Source organism: Crocuta crocuta, unplaced genomic scaffold (assembly GCF_008692635.1).
Source record: "Crocuta crocuta isolate KB4526 unplaced genomic scaffold, BGI_CrCroc_1.0 scaffold35, whole genome shotgun sequence".
Taxonomy (NCBI): Eukaryota; Metazoa; Chordata; class Mammalia; order Carnivora; family Hyaenidae; genus Crocuta; species Crocuta crocuta.
In genome coordinates, this window is record NW_027530625.1 from 1,846,329 (window position 1) to 1,861,421 (window position 15,093).

A 15,093-nucleotide genomic window follows, 5' to 3' on the forward strand; every position below is an offset into this window, starting at 1 on the left:
CTCTGTGCTGACGGCCAGCTCAGAGCCTGGAGCCTGTTTCAGATTCTGTGTCACCATCTCTCTCTGACCCTCCCCTGCTCACGCTGTCTCTCTCTCTCAGAAATAAATAAAAACATTAAAAAAAAAAAAAAAAGATAAACTCAAAGGTTCTGTCCAGTTCTAACTTACTTTCTAGAAACAAAAGAGAACTGTTTTAAATCCAGTACTACCTTATGCCTCAAGAAATGACTTGGTTGGTCACATGTGATTTATTCATGGGGGGAAAAAACAGACCCCATAAATTCAAATACATAATCAAAAGCCGTCTGAAACTAAAATGGTTAACAACTGACTTCTAGAATAAAATGTGTATTTCTGAATGCTTTTTCTCTAGTTTCCAGGTTCCCATCTGCCAAAAATCCAAGACATGAGAAACAGATGCTACAGAAATCCCTATCCTGGAATCTTACCTGAAAAGCATCTGCTTCAGCATCCGATTGGCCGTCACAACCCTGGGAAGGCGGCCCGTGGAGAGAGAGTGGAGCTCCAAATTGGAAGAAATTAGCTGGGTTGTCATGTCTGTGTCTGCGGCTGTCCCCGCACCACAGCAACTACAAAATACAATCAGAAACTTAGCTGAAATCCAATTACCAAAGGGCTCAATTAGAAGTGGAGCTTCCCAGATAACTTCCATCAAGTTCAGGTACACAGAGAGACGTTTCTGAGTATATTCTGCACTGTAACTCATCTTTCATAAACATGAAACTGAAAATACACATCTTGTTGTATGCAAACATATTTTCTGTGCTTCAACACAACATTTCAAGTCGTTAGCTTCTGTGCTCTTACTTGTGTGCATTTTACTACTCCTAAAAACATATCTGAGTTTTACCAAAGAACAAGACATATTATAAGCCTTAAAATTTAACATTTACCAAGTATTTACTACCAGGTACCAATCATTACAAAGTGCTGAGAATAAAGAAACTATGACACAATCCTAGTACTTGATTTCAAAGCTGAGTGGAGAAAACAAATGTAGGCAAAATTTTAAATACCTCATATAATACGATATAGTAGCCTAAGTACAAAATGCTGGGGGAAACTGGAGGAGAGAGAGTGACTGATTCTGATCTTTGAGAAGAGGTTTCATGTGAGCTGGATTTGAAAGAATAAAATAAAAAGCACTGTAAAAATAAAGAGGAAAGGGCAATTCTAAGCAGAGGGACCGGCAAAAGCAAAGACAAAATCGCTCAGAGAGGAGGGGAACAGGGACAGTCAGGCTGTAGCTGGAACACAGGATGATGGCAGCTAAATATGCTGAAAAGGTAAATTTTTGTGACACTGTACAAGATCTTAAATACCATGCTACAGAGTTTCAATTTTGTTCTGAAAGCAGTGTAGAAATTCTGAAAGCAGTGTGGAAATGTAAAAAGTCTCTGAGGAAAAAGACCTAATCAGATTTCGGTTTTACAAAATTCAATATGGCAAAAGAGCAAATACTAAAGAGACCAAAGGCAGAGAGGTCATTTAAATGACAAATGCGGGGGCACATGGTGACTCAGTTAGCTGAGCATCTGACTTCAGCTCAGGTCGTGATCTCATGGTTTGTGAGTTCGAGTCCTACAAGCTCTACACTGACCCTGCAGAGCCTGCTTGGGATTCTCTCTCTCTGCCCCTCCCATGCTCACGCTCTCTCTCAAGGTAAAATACGACTTTTGGGTTTTTTTAATTGGCTATAAATAAAATAAACAAACAATTAAATAAATGACAAATGCAATAGTCCAGCTGAGAAACAAGAGGGAAAGTAGCAGAGGGAAGAGCTGCTTTCAAGAGGCACACAGCAAGCAGAACTGGGGACCAAGCGAATTAAAGACTAAAGCAAAGAGAGAACTTGAGGGTAACCAGCGTAGGTGACAAACAGATGAAAATACCATTTAAGGGAGACAAAAAGAAAATACAAGTTAAACAACAGGTTTTAGTAAGGAACACACTAAATTCAAGGTTAGCTCTGGCAAGCTTGAAAATATAAGAGCTATTCAAACTAGTTGATACTTACTAAATGTTAGGAGATATGAAGTGTATTTTTGAACAGTTCTTGTCGGCAACAACCATCCCTTCAGTTGCCCTTGTATCTGCTCCAAGAACTATGCCATCCTATTTTTAAAAACATACATTTCAAAACAAGTTCACATATATAAACCACAGCTCTCTACTCTAGGGAAGACAATGTTGGCCATTCCCTGCTTCCCCAAACCCTTGGGGGGTTGGTGAGATGGAGCCCCGAGTCTGGCTCTCCGAGGACAGCATGATGCCTGCTTGGGATTCTCTCCTTCTGTCTCTCTCTCTGCTCACTTCTCTCACTCCCTTGCTCACTCATGTGCTCTCTCCCTCTCAATATAAATAAAGTTCAAAAAATAAAATGTCACCCTTTATCTTTAACAACAGTAACCACTATCTCTACGTTATATCTACGTTGAAACAGAAAAGTACTGGTCTGTCAAAAATTCCGCAGTGAGGAAAGAATATAAACTGTTGAGAAGCGCACAAAACCTCCCGACAAATCCCAAAGGCCCTTTTCCTGACGTTCTCTGAAATATGCGCCCTTCTTGACAGAGCACTGAGAAGTGAAAGGAGGCCAAGGGGCCTGCTTCCCGTAATCAGTTGTCACGGCTGCTGCTGGCCTATCCCTGCTTACCTTATAGACCACCCCCGCGATGGTCGTGCCAGTCTTCCGGGCCGTTGGAAGCTTGTACCCCTTCTTCGCAAAATCAGCTTCCAAGACCGCATTTCTGAAAGCAAAGGAGACAATAACGCGTCGAAGGGCAGGAGCACACTGCGCCGCACTGGCACGAAGAGTGTCTTAACAGGGAACTCGGTAAAAGAAAAGCTACGATTCGCTTCTCAGCCCATCTGTTCTCCGAATCCCCTTAAGATCAGGACTGGCGTCGCGTTTTTCGGCACGCAAAGCGTCCCAGAGGGGCCGCACCTCGCCTAAGGAGGCAGAGATGGAGACTGGCCGGGTGCGCTGGGCAAGTGGAAAGACAGACTCGGCTTTAAGAGAAACCCACTCTCAGGCCCGCATTCCCCTGAGTCACACGGGCCGCGGGGCGCAGGCCGCAGGCCCCGCCGTTCACCCTTCGTTCGGACTTCCCAGATCAGACCGCGGCCCAGCTCCGACCCCGGCACCGCACTCCCACTCCCACCCCGAACCTGGTCCCGGGCATGGCCACACCTGCGACAGTTATCAAAAGAGAAACCTCCAACCGGGAACTCATAGACTGACACAGCCGCCATCTTCCCGAGAAAGTATTTCCGGAGCGCGGGCGGGAACTAGCAAAAAGAGCCGAGCACTTCCGGCGCCTGCGGCGACCTGGCCTGGAGGGGCGGGGCAAACTCCACGCCCGAGCGATTGATCTTAGAGTTCCGGGCTCCTAGAGGAGCCCGGACAAGTTTGGAGTATTTCGCCCCAAGTGGGGCGGAGGAGTAACTAACGCTGGGAGCTGGGAAAGGACTTGTCCAGGTTGGCGGCATGGGAGACGGGACTCCTGCTCACCAGACCAGAGCTGTTTCTACTCTTAATCAGACTCCAAGTGGCTTAGGACACAGACACCCCCAAGTTTCAGGCACAGTGCCACCTCCTCCTTACACTGAGCAAGCCCTTTCAACTCTGAATCTCTTTGCTCCGGTGTCAATTGGAGATAACAGCTATCTTAAGACGCTGCTGTGAAATGAACAAGAAGCACATGAGAAGATGCCCAGTATCATTAGTCATCAGGAAAATGCAAATCCAAACCACAATGCACACCCGTCAGTATGGCTATAATCAAAAAGACAGAAAAAAACAAAAGTTGGTGAGGATACGGGGAACCTTGGACACTCATATATGCCTGGTGGGAAAGTTTGGCAGTTCCCCAAAATGCTAAACACAGACTGAGCAATTTGTCTCTAAAGTATATACCCAAGAGCATCAAAACCATGTTCACAAAAACTTGTACACATTCATAACAGCATTATTCATAATAGCTAAATAATGAATGGAAACAACCCAAATGTCCATCAACTGATGAATGTATAAACCAAATGTGGTATATCCATACAACAGAATATTATTCGGCCATAAAAAGGAATGAAGCATTGATATATGCTACAAAAGGAATGAACCTTGAAAATACTATATGAAGTGAAAGAAGCTTGGCACAAAAAAACCACGTGTAGTATGGTTCCATTACTACGAAATCCATACTGGGCAAATCACTAATTTCCAGTGAGAAACTAGATTAGTGGGTGCTGGGAAATGGGGGGGGAGGAGAAAACAGGGAGTGATTCTTTGATAGGCACAAAGTCTCTTTGTGGGGAGATGACAACATTCTGGAATCAGGCTGTGGTAATGGTTACATGACATCGTGAATATACTAAAAACCAATGAATTGCACATTTTTAAATGGTGGATTTTACGTTAGGTTAATTTTATTTCAATTTGTAAAAGGCTGCTGTGAGAATTGAAAATTATACATAGAAAGCATGTGTCCCTGCATATAGCAGGTTTTCAATGAATAGTTATTAATATCAATACCTTCATTTCATGGCAAGGAAGTGACAGCTTCAGCAACTGTGGAATGAAGTTACATAGTCTGTCACAACTGGGTATTCAATAAATACTTGCCAAAGATTAAATTATCTTTCATTACTTTTCTAGGTCTTCTGTGTGGGATTAGGAAAATAAATCCTCACCTACCAGCTTCCACAGTACTCTATTGATGAAAAAGTCTGAGTATATCCTCTGGTGATTGTCAAAAGTGAGAAGATCTGAGCTCTGCTCGAAGGAAGTCCATTTCCTGATGACAGAGACTCATCTCCATAAGACCTAGACAGGACAGGTCATTGTTTGACATGCCCTGGACCCATGGGGGTCAGGAAATAATTCTAGAACTGTCTCTCTAATATTCATCAAACACTCTCACTCCTGCCCTGGGCCCAGCCTCGAGGGAATGAACACAAGATGAACCAGATGTACCTCCTCTCCTCGTGTTAGGGGCTGAATTTTGTCACCCCAAGACTTATGTTGATGTCCCAACCCCCAGTACCTCAGAATGTGACCTTATTTGGAGATAGGGCCTTTACAGAGGCAATTAAGTTACAGAGGTCATTAGGGGGGCACCTGGGTCGCTCAGTCAGTTAAGCATCCAACTTCAGCTCAGGTCACAATCTTACGAACCCCACATTGGTTTCTTTTCTTTTTTTCATTTAATTTTTTTGATGTTTATTTATTTTTGAGAGGGACAGACAGAATGTGAGCAGGGGAGGGACAAAGAGGGAGAGGGAGACACAGGATCCAAAACCCACTCCAGGCTCTGAGCTGTCAGCATAGAGCCGGGTGTGGGGCTTGAACTCACCAACTGTGAGATAGTGTCCTGAGCCAAAGTCGGATGCTCAACCAACTGAGTCACCCAGGTGCCCCCCAAACTGCCTGCATTGGGTTTTGAGCCCTACATTGGGCTCTCAGCTATCAGCGTAGAGCCGGCTTCAGAGCTTCTCTCCTTCTCTCTGTCCCTCCCCTCTGAAATAAACATTAAAAAAAAAAGAGAGAGAGAGCATTAGGGTAGATCCTAATCCAGTATGACTTATGCCCTATTAAAAAGGGGAAATTTACGGGGCATCTGGGTGGCTTCATTGGTTAAGCATCGACTCTTGATTTTGGCTCAGGTCATGACCTCATGGTTCTTGGGTTTGAGCCCTGCACTGGGCTCTGTGCTGATGGCACAGAGCCTGCTTGGGATCCTTTCTCTTCCTTCTCTCTCTCTGCCCCTCCCCCACTTGCACTGCCTCTCTCAAAATGAATGAATGAATGAATGAATGAATGAATGAATGAATAAATAAATAAATAAATAAATAAATGAAAAAAGGTGGGAGTTTACAGATAGACATTCACACAGGGAGAGCTATGTGGACATGAAGGCAGAAGTGTGTCCTGCTTCTACATGCCAAGGAACATCAATGACTGGCAATCAACCACCAGATACAGTGATGAATCTGATGTGATTGCAGCAAAGGAAGTACAGCAGCCCCAGCCCCCGGGGGGTGGCAGGGTGCCTATGTCTTGCCATAAAGTCTGGGTGGGACCTGGGGGAGCCAGGGAAGGACGATTTGTGATCTCAGTTTGTCCCAGGGCATTCCTATTCTTAAGTGGATCTCTTAGGTAAGGTTTACACACTCAGACAGCGGAAGGGGAGGCATTGCCTGTCTTAGGGCCTCCGGAGGTGGCCCAGCAGAGCCAGCTGGAGCCAGCAGAGGGTGACAGAGAGCCTCCAGGCAGCCTGGGCCTGGACCTTGCGAGGCTCAGCCCAAGGCCAGGCTAGCTCCACTCAGCCTGGGACAGGGCCTCAGTATCATCAGTGGTTTGAAGGGCAGCTCTAGGTCCCCAGCACTCAGAGACCCCTGCTCCAGCCTCCCTGTCCGACATGAGTGCTGCCCCCTGGAACCGAGACCCTGTCCAGAATGCCCTCCCCAGAGTGTGCGCACAGTCCCACTTAATCCCCAGCAAGGGCCCAAAAACCTGACAGACCAATAAAGCCACCACCTCTGCTCTGGATTTGGCTGTGTGATCTCAGGGGAAGCATTAAGCTCTCTGTGCTTCAGTCCCCTAATCATATAGTAACAACCAACCTTCGCCAAGAACACTCAATCTGCTTTGTATACAGGATCACCTGACCATCCCAGGCGCTTAGACTGTGCCAACCCTGGGAAAACAGACGGTTAGGAGACAGATGCTGTCCCTGCCCTCTCAGAGAGCTAGTGGTCCCCAAGGACCGGGCATCACTGCCCCACTTTACAGATGAAACAACTGAGGCTCAGAGAGGTGAAGTCACTGATTCAAGGCCGCACAGCTGACAAGGGGCAGAGTCACGATTTCAACCACACACCTCTCAGCCCCAGACCAGACACAGAACCACTTCCCCCTTGGATTATAGCTCAGCTGGAACCCAACTTCCCATGTTCCCTCGGGCTTTGCAGGAGCAAAAGCAAGGTTTTCTCCTCCAGGATTCTCATCCAGCCCAGCTAGTTCCCAGCTGTGTGCTCTCAGGCTGGTCTCTTCATGTCTCTGAATCTTAAGTTTTCTGATGTGTAAAATGAGAGAACGTTACAATGCCTCCCTTAACCTCATGCATCCTGAGTAAGACCATGCACTTTAAACAAAAGCACTCCATCCATGCATTCATTATTTATTAAGCCTCTCCTTAGTGTCAGGCTCTGGGCCAGATCACAGCCTTAAGGGGTGCTGGTCTGGGAACTATACCTTCAGTTCACTGCACTAAGTGCCCTTTATGGGCACCAGATGTACCAGATCACAGCCAGAAGAGGCTCCCGAGAGGGTCTGAGGCAGCAGGCTGGGCCCCCATAGGAGCGGAGTCAGCACCGAGACTGAGACCAGAGCGTGCCTTTCCACCGAGACCTCAGCTATGCATGGCCCCCTGCATCAGCCTGGGTCTTCCAAGGACCTGGCAAGCACCCTCCCTCAACCTGGAGGCTGCTAGGAATCCAGAATGGGACAGATCCTAGAAGGTTCGCCCCCATCCTCTGTCAGGATACACACACATCCGGGGGTGCCCCCCACCAGGAGTCTTGGCCAATTTCCCACTGCAGGGAAAGCAGCCCATGATGCTCCTGGTTGCTAAGGCAACTGGGCCCTTGTTTTTCCTTCTTCATAAATAAGCTATAAATAGACAGGGCAAACCTGGGCGCCTTCCTTTGCATGAATTCGAGCAGCTGCTCCAGGCTTCGGGGTGCCTGGCACAGCACCCAAACACCGAGCCTCGCTGCCCAGCCACAGACCCCCAGTGGGAAGGCACAGCGGGGCCCACAGCCATGTCTCAGCCACATGGATTCCCGTCACCCACTCCAGACTCCCCTGGGACACTTAGCGGATTCACGGGCCCTGAGGAGACCCACAGAATCCCAATCACTGCAAATAAGGCCTGGGATGAGTGTTTAACTACCTAACCCCAGAAAATGGGATGAGCCCTTAGTTGAGTGACCCTCAGCCAATGGTGAGCAGGAGGGGGCATTCCCCCCGCCCCGCTTTGTCCCATCTGGGGCTTGTACAAGTTTCTGGAAATCAGCCAATACCTCCCACTTCCATAGCACGTGAGAGTTTATTACAAATCTTTTCTCTACCTGGGTTGATCATCATGGTCAACATCCACGGAGAGCGTTCCACACACAGAACAGGTGTTCTGGTAAATGCTTTACATGCCACAACCTCTTCAATACTCCCACACACCCAGGTGGTGCTGTGAGATTTCCAGCTCAAGGGTGGGGAACCGTCAGCTGGGAGAGAGGAGATGTCTGGCCCAAGGTCATGTAGCTGGTTAGCAAAGGAACCAGAACTTGAACCCAGGCCTGTCCCATCCATTTGTTCTTAACCCTTAACCCAGACTCTCCTTTCAACATATCTGATTCTCCTTGGGGCACCTGGGTGGCTTAGTCGGTTAAGCGTCCAACTTCCGCTTAGGTCATGATCTCGCGGTTCGTGGGTTCGAGCCCCGCGTCGGGCTCTGTGCTGACTGCCAGCTCAGAGCCTGGAGCCCATTTCAGAGTCTGTATCTCCCTCTCTCTCTGACCCTCCCCTGCTCATGCTGTCTCTCTCTCTCTCTCTCTCTCCTAGAAATAAAAAAATAAAAAAAAAACACATATCTGATTCTCCTAATAACCCATGAGGGCGGGAATCACAGGTGGAATGCCCTGGGTGGGAAGGAACAGAAAGAGAAACTGAGACTCAGAATGATGAAGAACTGGCCCATGGCCGCAGTGAGGGAGAGTCAAGGCTGAGACGTGGGTCCCTGGAGTACAGGCTGCAGAAAGTGGGATTGTTTGCATTACAGAGGAGATTTCAGGTAGGTGTGAGTACCTGGTGGGTGAGGGCAGGTCTCTTGGAAGAGGTGAAGCTGACACCAGTTCTTTGAGAAGAGAGAAGAGCTTTCTAGACAGAAGGACAACCCATACAAAGGCGTGGGGAGGCTATAGGGTTTGCCAGGTTTGCAGAAGAGCAGGTAAGTAGGTGTGGCCGCAGGGCAGGGGCGAGGTGGGAGAGGAGAGGGTAGTGAGCTGGGTGGGCTCCAATTATGAGGGACACAAGTAGGCTGGCTCTGAAGCCCGGGTGTGTCCTGAGAGCACTGGGGAGCCACGGAAGGCTTGCAAGCAGAGAAGCAGCATGTCCTTTCTTGGGAGAAGGGGCTGCTTACTTGACAAAGAGAGTCTGAGCAGAGTGTCACCCCAACACCACGTCCTGAGTCCGGTGGACCCCAGCTGACGGCTGCTTTTTCCAGCTAAGCCTCCGAATGTGCACGCTGTGTGTCTCCAAAGCACATCCTATCTTCTCCGTGGTTCTAGACCTGCCACGCCTTTCCACAGCTTGGCAAATGCTACCCCATTCATTCATTCATTCATTCATTCCTTGAACAAACTTCAATTCTGTGTCTGGCACCGAGCCGAGTACAGGAACACAAAGACTCTGCCCTCAAGAAAAATGAATACAGAAATAAACGAGAAAGTTAAAAGACCAGAAGTTTCTGATAGGGCCTGCACGGGATACAAAGAAGTACAAAGAAAGAGAGGGCAGCTCCCCCAGGGGAGGAAGGGCATCCGCGAGTCCTTTAAACAAAACGTGGTATTGTAAACAAAACTTTGAAGAGCTGGCTAGCTGGGGTGGCAGGAAGAAGAGAATGTGCGCTCCAGAAGGAAGGGACAAGCCAAGCAGACACGTGCAGGCATGAAAGAGCTGGGCATGTGGGGAGGCATTAAATGAGAGGGGTTGGGGGGAGGGGAGTTGGTCACTCGGCAGGAACGAAGGCAAGCGGGACCTGGGAGCCCATCCTCTGGTGTTTATCAGGAGGATGACATGATCACACGGTGTGCTGTGAACATCACCCTGGCAACTGGTCAGAGGATGGATGGACAGGGAGAGACCAGAAGTAGGAGAACAGGGAGGAGACAAAGGTGGCCTGAACTTGGGTGACGGCAGTGACCTTGGCAAGAAGGGAATAGTTTCAAGAGATACTACGGAAGGTCAGATAGACAGGAGGTAGTCAGAGGTTGGAGGTATTGACATTCTCCAGGGCTCTGACTTGGGGGTGGGGGGCAGGATGGACGGTGTCAGGAATTTCCACGGGGGTCCCTTCGGGACATCTTGTATTGGAGGGCTGGGCGGGGGAGAGGTGCAAGAGTTCTCAAGAAGGCGGTGCAAGTCCCGAGTGTGGATACGATGCCACAGGAGGGTGAGCAGAGGGAGAGAGGGGAGCCAAGGACAGGGGCCAGGGACAGGAATTTATCAGGCAGGTAAAGATGAGGCCCCGGTCAAAGTAGGGAGAGAAGGCACAGGCAGGGAGGCAGGCGGGGACCAGGGGAGAATAACATCACAGCCACCACGATGGAGGAGAAGGCTGGAGATGGGGGGGAGGGGGGGGAGTTGAGTTCCGACGACAGCCAAGCAAGAGAAGGACCAAAATGCGTCCACGGGACCATTCTCATCGACTGTGCTGTTATCACCATCAAATCTAGGAAAGACATTTTTTCTAGTAAGAACACTCAGCGTTAGCAATGATGTGCCTAACTTTTGTAGTTTGCTAGTGGGAGTGTTCAGTGATACAAGCTTCCTGAAAAGCCAGCTGCCAAATAGTTCAAAATCCTGTATAACACAGAGCCTAGGGCTCACAACACCATATGTGCACTTCAAAATTTGTTAAGAGGGTAGCTCTCATGGTAAGTGTTCTTCACACACACACACACACACACACACACACACACACCGTAAGAAAAAAGGACACAAGAAAACCATTGGGGGTATATGAGCAGAATGTACATGGTTCCAACTTTATAACGTATATGAACATTATGTATGTAAAAAAAAATCATATTACTAACAGTGATAATTCCTCACTGGTGGGATATCAGGCTATCCTCACTTTCCTTGTGCTCTCTTCATTTTTTTTTTTCAAATTCTCTACATAGTCATTATTTTTCCCCAACTTTTTATTTTGAAGTTTTTCAAACATTCAGAAAATTGCAAGAGCAATACAATGAACAATACCTCCCCTCCGTCTCTCTGCTGAACCAATTGAAAGTTACACAACTTTACATAATGCTCCACCCCTAAATACTAGAGCATGAATCTCCTAAAAACAAGGACATTCTCCTACCTAAGCACAATACCATTATATGGATTCAATATTGCTATCTATTATTCAGTCCACTTTCAAATCTCCCCAGGTATCTCAATAACAACCATTATGGGGGTATCTGGCTGGCTCAGTTGGTAGAATGTATGACTCTTGATCTTGGGGTCACAAGTCTGAACCTCACATTGGGCTAAGAAATTACTTAAAACATTTTTTATTTAAAAAAAATTCATCCATTATGATTTTTGTGATCCAGGAGCCAGTCAAGTATCACACACTGAATTCAGTTGTTCCCCAAATACTTCTACAGGATTCTCCTCAAAACAAGGGCATTCTCCTACAAAACCATAATGCCTGAGAAATACCATAAGATCCAGTAATTCGACTACTGGGTATTTACCCAAAGAAAACAAAAACACTAATTTGAAAAGATACATGGATCTCTATATGGCAGCATTATTTACAATAGCCAAGATACAGAAGCAACCCCATCGATAGATGAATGGATAAAGAAGGTGTAGTATATATACTCAATGGACTATTACTCATCCATCGAAAAGAATCAAATCTTGCCATTTATGACAACGTGGATGGACCTAAAGGGCATTATGCGAGGTGAAGCAAGTCAGACAGAGAAAGATAAATACCATATAATTTCACTTGTATGTGGAATCTAGAAAACGAAACAAATACAAACAAAAAGCAAATAGACCCTTAAATACAGAGAAAAAAACTGGTGGTTCCCAGGGGGGAGGGGTGTGGAAGGTAGGTTAAATAGGTGATGGGGATTAAGAGACACAAACCTACAGCTATACAATAAATAAGTCACAGAGATGGAAAGTCTAGCATAGAGAATAGAGCCAATAATACTGTAATAATATCATACGGTGACAATTTGGTGAGTGTTGAGTAATATACAGGATTGTCAAATCAATAGGTTGTACACCTGAAAGTAATATTCGAAACTAATGTCATTGTCAAATACACATTTTAAAAAAAGATAAATAAGTTCTTGGGATGTAATATACAGCCTGGTGACTAGAATTAGCAATACTGTATTCTATTTTTGAAAGCTACTTAGAGAATAAATCTTAAAAGTTCTCATCACAAGATAAAAAAGATTTGTGACTGTGTAAGGTGATGGGCATTAACTAATTGTGACAATCATCTCTCAATATATGCATATCTCAAATCATTATATTGTATGCCATAAACTTGTACAATATTATGTGTCGATTATGTCTCAATAAAACTGGAAGGGAAAAAAAACACATCCTTATAAATACTAGATGTATTGTTATACACTCAAGTTAGCTTTTTATTTTATACGACTCCTCCCCAAGTGGATATCATGCTGTAGATAAACAAGAAATTAAGAAGTTTGGATGGGGCACCTGGCTGGCTCAGTTGATGGAGCATGTGACTCTTGATCTCGGGGCTGTGAGTTCAAGCCCCACATTGAGTGTAGAGATTACTTTAAAAAAAAACACACCCTCGGGGCACCTGGGTGGCTCATGGGGCTCCTGGGTGGCTCAGTGGTTGGGCATCCGACTTCAGCTCAGGTCATGATCTCACTGTCCATGGGTTTGAGCCCCGCATTGGGCTCTGTGCTGACAGCTCAGAGCCTGGAGCCTGTTTCGAATTCTGTGTCTCCCTCTCTCTCTGCCCCTCCCGTTTGTGCTCTGTCTCTCTCTGTCTCAAAAATAAATAAAGGTTAAAAAAAAATTTTTTTTAAACACACCCACAACTTAAAAAAAAAGAAGTTTGGAGACCAGTGGATTAGTCTCAACCCCTGCTAACAGAGCAGATAGCTTTGAATCGCTGGGGACTCCGGTCTCATCTGGGACCAGGGGCTGGCTTGGAGCCTGCGAGTCCAGCCGTGGTCTTCCTGTGAGGTTGGGGGATCCCTCAGGGCTGAAAGCAGATCTTCTGTTTTTACTTCTGTTTCAGCACACAGCTCGGTGCTAGGCACACTGTCAATGGGTAGCAAACCCTAGATGAACTGAAAGCTACATATTCTAATTATTCCTTGGGGAAGGATACATATGTAGACATTTTTTGCATACTTGAAAGTTGCCAAGAGGAAATGGTAAGCATTCTGAATGCCCCCCACACACAAACACACATATAAGTTAACTGTGAGATGATGGATGTGTTAATTTCCTTGATACTGGTAATCATTTTGTCATATAAAATGATATCATCATGCTGTACACTGTAGATACATATAATTACATTTGTCACTTATTCCCTAATAGGGTTTGGGGAGAAAATTTTGAAAAAAAAACCCAAGACCAAAGAACCCCATATTACCATTGTCACATTCAGGCAACTTAATAAGGTTTCAATATAACTATCTAAAATTTAATCCACATACTCAAATTTCCCCAAAGTCACCTTTATGGCTTTTTATGATCTGGACCCAATCAGAGATCCCCATTGTGACCCTTCAGCCTCCTTCAATCTGGAACAGTCTCCAGGCTTTTTGTCCATTGCTCTTGAAGAGGCCAGGTCAGTGGCCATTTTGAAGGATAATCTTCAGCGTAGACTTGTCTGATGATTTTGGCAGGTAAGCATTTTTGGAAGGAGTTCCTCGTAAGTGATGTGTCCTTTCTCAGGGTGCAGGAGATAGTGACTTATCCCAATTTTAAGGGGTAAAGGTTTTTTTTTACGTTTATTTACTTATTTTGAGGGGGCGTGGGGAGGAGCAGCAAGAGAGGAGAGAGACAGAATCCAAGCAGGTTCCATGCTAAGCATGGAGCCCAATGTGAGGCTCGATCCCATGAACCATGAGATCATGACCTGAGCCAAAATCAAGGGCCTGATGCTTAAGTAAGTGAGCCACCCAGGTGCCCCCCGCCCCCATTAGTAGTCTTAAGTTTAACCATTTGGGTAAGGTGGTATCTGTCAGATTTCTCCATTTGTAAGACGATTTTTTTCTCTACACAATTAGAATGTTAACTTGTGGGTAATTCTTTGAGACTGAGTGCATAGCCTATTCTCAGTAGTCTTATACCCAGTGGTGGTAACACCCATGGATGATTTTTGCCCATATCAGTTATCATGATGTTCACTGTGATGTTCTCGTGATTCGTGGGTTCAAGCCCCGCATCAGGTTCTGTGCTGGCGGCTCAGAGCCTGGAGTCTGCTTTGGATTCTGTGTCTCCCTCTCTCTCTGCCCCTCCCCCATTCATGTTCTGTCTCTCTCTGTCTCAAAAATAAATAAACTATTAAAAAATACACATTTTCTTTTTCCATCACTCTTGTTGATGCTCTTTTGTAAGAAATTCCTTGTTTTTTTTTTTTTATTCTTGACTTTCAAATTCAAGGATTTTTTTTTAATCTTCATCATTCTGATCTTCCATTGTCCCAAATTTGGCCATTGGAGCCCTTTCAAAATGGCCCCCGCCAGTGTTAGTCCCTCGTTGCTCTCTGGAAGGACGGGATGTTTCAGTGGGGCACTTGCTGGCTCCATCCAGCGTCACAGGCACAGAAACAGCCGCTCACCTCTGGACCCATGGGACCCCTGAAGGAGCACAGCAGACAGTGAGCGAAGCATCAGGGGCTGGAGGGCACCCCAAGTTCTCTCTCAGAAGTATCAACAGCCGGTGCTTTAATTAATGCCCCTCCCCCCAATGGGGACAGGCCCGGTTGCCTTGAGCTGGCTCCTTACAAACAGGGCACCAGCCTGTGGATCTCACTTCACAACCACCTATTCACTGCTTGTGCATGGAAGGATGTTAACTGCAGTACAAAGATGGATATGAACACTTCCACCACGCCCAGAAAGTTCCCTCACGCTACTTCCACTCAGTCCCTCATAGAGGCCATCACTTCCTAATATCCAAACACTCTAGAACTTCACATAAACAGACACGTGCGGTGAGCGCACCTCCTTTCTTTGAGCCGCCGCATAAAATGGTGGTGAAGAGCCTGGCTG

The 15,093-nt window shown here is 46.3% G+C and overlaps 2 protein-coding genes across 7 annotated transcripts in view; both read right to left on the reverse strand.

Annotated features, from left to right (window-relative positions):
• Positions 1 to 3,323, reverse strand: part of PSMB7 (proteasome 20S subunit beta 7) — a 60,125-nt gene extending 56,802 nt beyond the window's left edge. The window contains exons 1-4 of the mRNA XM_077768199.1: positions 3,215 to 3,323; positions 2,678 to 2,771; positions 2,039 to 2,136; positions 450 to 590 (exon numbers count right to left, since the gene is read on the reverse strand). Of these exons, the coding sequence (XP_077624325.1) occupies positions 450 to 590; positions 2,039 to 2,136; positions 2,678 to 2,771; positions 3,215 to 3,276 (395 nt within the window). The 5' untranslated portion in view covers positions 3,277 to 3,323. The remainder of the gene's footprint in view (positions 1 to 449; positions 591 to 2,038; positions 2,137 to 2,677; positions 2,772 to 3,214) is intronic.
• DENND1A (DENN domain containing 1A) overlaps positions 1 to 15,093 on the reverse strand; it is a 917,228-nt gene that overhangs the window by 881,332 nt on the left and 20,803 nt on the right. The gene's annotated exons all lie outside the window — the stretch shown is intronic.